This window comes from Anopheles marshallii, chromosome 2 (genome assembly GCF_943734725.1).
Source record: "Anopheles marshallii chromosome 2, idAnoMarsDA_429_01, whole genome shotgun sequence".
NCBI lineage: Eukaryota > Metazoa > Arthropoda > Insecta > Diptera > Culicidae > Anopheles > Anopheles marshallii.
This window is the reverse complement of record NC_071326.1, coordinates 54,475,198-54,482,490: the sequence shown is the minus strand read 5'-3', so window position 1 is coordinate 54,482,490 and position 7,293 is coordinate 54,475,198. Positions and strand designations below refer to the sequence as shown.

General features: G+C 35.0%; 1 protein-coding gene across 1 annotated transcript; it reads right to left on the bottom strand.

Moving 5' to 3' along the window:
* Positions 1-706: 706 nt before the first annotated feature.
* LOC128718159 (aminopeptidase N-like) lies at positions 707-4,561 on the bottom strand. The gene is made up of 5 exons (XM_053811831.1): positions 3,834-4,561; positions 3,483-3,777; positions 3,062-3,413; positions 1,430-2,684; positions 707-1,328 (listed from the first exon to the last, which is right to left on the bottom strand). Exons 1-5 carry the CDS (start codon positions 4,514-4,516, stop codon positions 707-709), a joined length of 3,207 nt encoding a protein of 1,068 aa, XP_053667806.1. The 5' UTR covers positions 4,517-4,561.
* Between the last annotated feature and the right edge of the window lie 2,732 nt (positions 4,562-7,293).

The following is a 7,293-nucleotide window of genomic DNA, read 5'->3' as shown; positions in this document are numbered from 1 at the left end:
GGCCCTTTCTATGGAAGACCGTATCCAAGCGGAAAATATTCTTTACAGGAAGGCCCAAAAGGATTCCTTTGCAGACGAAATAAAGGATCTTAAACTCAACAATGACCTGACAACAATTGGACCACTATCGAAGCTGACCCCAATGCTAGATGAACACAATGTTATGCGTTTTAGGAGCAGATTGGAGCTCGCGAAAGGCGTTGCCAAATCGGCTAGAACTCCCATAAAATAGTGTTTGACATATTTCGTTGAGCATATTCCGAGAATATAAGTGAAAAATAAGTTTATTTCTTTCAGTTTCATTTTATTGTTTATCATGATGATACAGTTTGAAAACCAAAACGCAATACAATTTTAAATTTGTTCTTCAAAGTTTTATAGCATCGTGTTGTATAAACTAGTTAAATTATTTCGGCGAGGAAATCTGTCGTGTGCTTTTATCTGCCAAATCCCATACAGATCGTGCGACGAATTCGTCGGTGACGGAGCAGTTACTCCAGCCTAATTATAATCAATATTGCACAATCGCGAAAAATGCGGACAACTTATTGCACATAGAGGTGGGGAATTTATTTAGTGTATGTAAATATTATGGAAGCTAAAACACTATTGTTTGTTACTAAAAATTGAACGTTTGTTATTATGCTTTCCAATAGACATTACAAAATTCAACAATTTAGTGGAAAATTTTCTAGCATAGTGAAAATTATAATATTCTTGCAGATAGTATGACATTAAATGCGATTAAAAAGCAGCTATAAAATACTCCAAGTACTAGACGAACTGAATTGTTGTTACCATAATTTTCAGTGGACGTTATCAAATTCGTTGATGGAGTTGAATAATTAGTAACAGTATCAACTTTAGTTGAATTATTAGTTTGCAGTGGATTATTCATGGGTGTGATGCTAAAAGTCGGTATGAATGCAGACGTCGTTATATATAATGTAGTAAACGTTTCCAACAAATCGTTAGAGGTAACGTTCGTTGTTGTAGTATCGGTTGGGGTCATTCTCGTTGTTTGAGTAATAGTATCAGATGGGGAATCTTTCAATGTTGTTGTTATTGTTGTCGGAGATTGAGTTTGGGCAGGATATTGCTCTTCTAACCAATTTGAAATTTGAGCACCTCTTTCATGAATCCACATCAAATTTTCACTTGAGTATTCCAAGGCCTGTAGCATATCGGATGCTCGCAAAAGCCCCTTTTCTAGTAATTTTTCCATTAAGTCCTGTAATTGTGTGTGCATGTCTTCGCTTGTGATATGTTGCGCCATGTTACGCACAATAGAACTGATCGCTCGACCGCCGAAATTACCCTTGTTATAGCTGAGAAATACAATAAAAAGTAGGTTGTATGTTAACGTTTGTAGACCCTAATTGAAACTATTTTCTGTGCGTAATGTAGGGAAAATTTACAACATACTTACAGCAAGTTAACTTGATCCATGTTTACTAGTAAAAACTTCATCGCTATTTCCATACTCAAATCTCCGTTTTTGTAAACCGCCATAAACACACGCTCACGTTCTTGGTTAAAGTAATTGGTTCCGTTCAAAGAAATCGTACTGTCGAGATATTTGTTAACTAGTGATTCTTTTTCCACACAACCAAGTGAGCGAATGAGTTCGGATCGGTATGACTGGTCTTGAGATGCTTGCATGCGTTGCCAAATAGAATCAAATACTGTAAGAGATGCATTCCGCAATCCATTGCAGAAGATAGGTTCACGTAGATCAGGATCAGCATCCTTTAATCGATCTTCAGCTATTTCTTTTACAAGAAATGCTGTATGGTTGAGACAACTTCGGGAACCGACTTTGCAAGCCCAGTTCACCACTATTTCTCGTGTTAATCGCTGCGCTAATGTATCCTGGTCAAGAGATGTAATTCCCATGCGAATGTAGATTGGTTCGACAAATTCTAAACAATACTTCTGCCAAATATCGTACTTATTTGTACCTCTCATAAGAACATTTAGTAACCCAAGATTCCGGTCAGCAGCTGCCCAAGGGATGTAATCAATTTCATTCGACAGGTAGCGCAACAATTGCAACGGAACAATGTACAGCAATCTTCCAGAGCGTGCGTTATTCAATGCATCATCTATGAGTTGTGCTCGATTATTTTCATGGATTATTGTACGGTTTCGTAGAAGAGCTGCTGAGATCAAATGCCATAGATCAGAATCATAATTTATGCGATAATAACTTGTCTGTTGTTTGTTGAATACGATCCATTCGTCACATGTCCAATTCAAATCGTTCGTAGGTTTGATTGTATGACTCTGCTCCGTAATCCACCCTGTATAGGTTGTGTTTTCAAAACTGGGATTTTTTTCTGTTGCAAAATTGTATGGTATTATCCATTTTGCAATCAAATTGCTTGTATCGTTAGTTTTCAACAGATATCTTTGTTGTTCAATTCGCAATGAACAATCGTCACCGAATCGAGAGATGTGTAGTATTGGATATCCAGCTTGCTCTGTCCATGACTGGAGAAGTAATGATGCGTTAAACTGAAGATTATCAGATGTTAATGAATCAAATATTGCTATTTGCATAGCTGCAGCAAATTTTTCCGGAGAACCAGTTTGTAGAGCATTAGCGTGCAGATAGTGTATCATCGCATTACGAAATGGTTCTTTTCCAAATGTGTAGTAGAACATTAATAGGACTGCTCCACCTGATAGTACAAGAGAATGTCATATATAATAGAAGCGAACAAGTTTTTTTAGTTTGATCATTAATCTAGATAAAATACCAAAGAGGAAAAAGATCATTACTCGCATTCAACAGTAGTTAAAGATTAATTTTCACGCTACGTCAAATATCATTGAAAAATAATTAAATACTAAAAATGATATGTAATCGAATACTACACGAGCCACGTTTCGAAATCTGTTTCTGTTATTTGGGTTATAACTTTAATTTATTAGAAATTATCTATAGATGTTCCTTTAACGCATTGCGGGAAAACTCAACTTATGTTTAAAAAGCGAAACACAAATTTTTGAACAAACTCACTGTATTTTATACCTTTCCCTAGCTTGTTTCACTTACCTTTATCGTAGGCAATATCGTCGAATATGTTACTTATCTCACTCTGTGTATTCACGTAATATGTCATGGGCCGGGATGAACTAAGTGAATCCAGTTGGAAAACATTATGCGTTTTGTCAATAGTGTACATTTTTTCTATCTCCATTTCCGGAAACACCATTTGTGCTGCTGTATACTCAAAAAATCGAGCAAACCCTTCTTTCATCCATAGATAACTCCACCAAGCGGGAGATACGTAGTTACCAAAATAATGGTGACCAATTTCGTGTGCAACAATTGTGGCTATTTTCTTTTTCTGTTTCATTGGATAAATTTGCGAATGAAACATAAAGTTTTCTTCTTTGTATGTTATCTGAAATGGATGAATATACTATTCTTAGTAACTTGGAATGTAATCGCTCGTAATAAGTGTAATAATTACTATGCCATAATTTTCCATGGCTCCTGGAGAAAAATCGGGTATGGCTACGTGTGAGAGTTTCGCCAGTATGTATGAGGTCTGTAAGAAATCCTCAAGTGCAGCCAGTATTTTAAATCCTGCTTCAATTATAAAGTTAGCTACCGGTAGACTTAAGGCCGTCGGGCGAGTATATGCCAGCTGTCGAGGAAAATTTGGCTGGTTTATTTCTGTGAAATCACTTACTATAATTCCTAGTAAGTATGACGGCATCTTTGGAGTGTCGGGAAATGTTGTAATTGCCATTCCTTCCCAAATACTGCAATATTTCATTGGATTAAGATCATACATTGTACAAATACCTTAATAAATTACCTTTCTCGTACATCAATTGGCATTGTGTTTGAGAGAACAGAATATTCCTTGCCATGAATAACACGCAATGCTATTGGAGCCCTTATTCCGGGTTCATCATAGCATGGAAATGCGTGCCGTGCATCTGTAGGTGAAAACTGGGTCGTTGCAAGCCATTTTACGATACCGTTGTCATCGCGATAGGACGATCTGTAGAACCCACCATTGTCTTCTCGCAATATACCGTTATATTTTAATTCCAAGAAATAAGTACCATTTAATGGCTGTGGAGAATGAATTGTGACAAATTCTCGTAGAGGATCAACTGTAAAACTTGTAGCGTCATCTAAAATTGTAATTTCCCAGTCATTCTGCATAATGTACCATAGTTTAACATGGGTTATATTAATCTGACGATAATTGACTGTTATTTCATTTGTTGTTGCATCTGGATCACCAATTGCCATTAGCTGTATAATCACTTTACCCTCGAAATGGAATCGACTGTCACCGATGGTATTATCGTGGATGCGTGTTGTTAGCTCAATATTATATTTAAGTGGATACGTTTGGTTTGGTAAACGATAGTTTGTATCTTGGTCTTGAGCATTGTAACAGTTGACAGATATTAAAACAATCATAATTTTTAACACTATTTGCACATAGGCAGAGCCGCCTACACTTTTACACCCATGACACTTCATCCTTTCTGATGAATAACTAAACAAGTACTGATTTCTATTGAGAGAAAGAATCCTATAGTCACTTGTGATGTTATCTTCACTGCCATTATCTTTTCAAACATGTCTATCGGCCTTTAAATTGAAGTGGCTTTTGCAATACTCTCAAACAAAGTACCGGTAAGATAAAGCATACCATTATCAATATTTGATAGTGTTCAACGATTGGAGATTCTTATTAACAACGTAATAATGATTGTCATTCATATGTCATATGTCATGTTGATGGACATGCTATGGATAGATAGTGGACTGTTCAAACAAAAGTTTAGGGTGAAGATAAAGTGGAAGATCCATATTATAAGGTATTCAAAATAAATGACTCTTTGTATTATGTTAACGATTCTTCAGGAAACTATACCTCTGTAAGTCATACTAAGATGGTACTCATCACTAACGTCTGAATATTTAAATCAGGCCCAAACTGTAAAGTATTTGTGACGAACGAACGATATGGAACGAAACGAAAGGAATTCATGGTGCATCTTGTTTCTCAAATTATGTTGTGCAATTTTTTTAAACTTTTTTTCGATATGTGGCTTTAACTGGTGATGATGTATGATGTTGTAGGCTGTTGTGATTGGGTATGTATTTTTTTATTTTTATTGACTATTAGTTATAGTCGCCTGCTGGAGTGACGGCGATTGCTATGATACAGCGTGTTCAGCATAAGTTCACGCGATTCACCACTCGACGGTTTCTTTCGGGCTATTAGAATGTGACAATTCCTCCTTCCCAAACACTCGATCTGAGAGAATTTCGATCGGATTTCCGAGCGTTTTTCGATAAACCAAAAATGATCGGAAAACCGATCGAAATACAGCCCAACGAAGCAATTTCGATCATTCTCCATACAACCCAAACACTCGATACGAGAGAATTTCGTTCGGATTTCCGAGCGTTTTTCGATAAACCAAAAATGATCGGAAAACCTATCGAAATACAGTACTTTTCGTATGAAGGTTCTTTCCTTATAGCGGTTTTAGTTTGTAAAATTTGCTCCTACAAAATTTTTGCAAATGCTGTTTTGGTGAAATTACAGTTCAAATATACAGTCTTTTCCCGATAATGATAAATAATGCGTAATGCGTAGAGAAATGTAGTTATAGTTCTATAGTTGGGATCGGCCCGGTGCTGTTTTTGGTAAGAGCGCCGGTCTTCACACGGCAGGATCGATCCAAAATCCCTTCCGGACCAATTCCTCATATGCAGGACTGACTATTCGGCTACGTGTAAATAAAATCAAGGAGAACCAGAACTGGCCAGTCTAGACGTCTTAAGGTTGTTGTGCCGGTAAGGAGAAGGAGTTCTATAATTATTGTATTATTAGGATTTTTTACTCCTGCAAATCAAGTATATGTATTCGAGGGTCTATCAATTTAGTGCAAATTATAAGAAAAACCCCAAGATACCCGGAAAAAACATTTATCGTTTTTTTTCTTGGGAATTTTCCCCAAAATTGAAGGGAACCCTTGTAAACATCCAACTCTTCAGTTTTTTTAACTGTATTACTTTATTGGTGAGCTTTGTATTTTGCACATAGATCTTTAACTGATATTATGAATTTTGTCACTAGTACGTATGGAACATGATTATGTTCATTACCATAAACGAATTTTATCGTTAACTTATTTATTAACATATTTCTTCACTCTTTGAAATGTATAGATAACATTGTATTATTCTTAATAATTTTCTACTATTCAACAATGTCAGGCGGATATATGCCGATAGGACAAACAAAATATTGTTGAAGTAATTGTAATTATTATTATGTAACAAAAACCACCTCTCAATATACTTCAAGAATCTACTAATCTCTTTCATGCATTGATTTAAATACCAAACAGTGGTTTGCTTCAAGCAAACAAAGCAATTGCTTCAAATATATTACTACTTGAAGTTAAACAAATGATTCGCTGATTTAAAATAGACTGTATGAATTTACTATAGTCATAACAAAAAAGTCACACTTAACTAATCGGAACAACCAGTATTCTGCACAAAAAAAAAATAATTAAATGACAATACAAAACTAAAAAACTGTTTTGCTTGTTTTTATGTTTGCTTGAATTGTATATGCTTACGATTTTGCTCGTTTATCTAGGTTGTTGTAATTTTAATTATGAATTTACACTATTGGAAACGAAGAAATTATATGATTATTTACTGTTTTTACTTTCTCGTGCGCATATATTACTTACAAAAATATTTAGAACAAAAAAAATTCTTCAATAATATATGAGCTGAAGCCGATATACGGTCCGACCGTTCTTCAGATAAATAAAAAAAAATGAGCTGAAGCCTTTTTCTGAATTTACTAATAATTTAATAATTTGTATGTCGTCCAAAACATTAGGAATAATAAAAATACATTGATATAATCAACACAAGGAATGGCTTTGATCAGATAGTATCAATCTTTCGTTACTTTTACTTATAGTTAATTAAACAAACAATAATAATGATTTACAGAGCGACGAACCCTGATCTGCTGGTTCAGCTAACAATTATGTTTCAGATAACTGTTATATATCTTGACTATTGTTATACTTCTTTAATCCTACCTTTGCTGTTAAATTATGTGTTATATTGTGTTCTCTGCTATATTTCTCTTTCCATGGTTTATTCGATAACACATAGCTTAATAACAGGTAAGTTGTGGGTAAATTCTATACTAAACCGCAGCCAACATGTAATAAGCCTTTAGAATAATTGTTATTCATACATTTTTCACACAT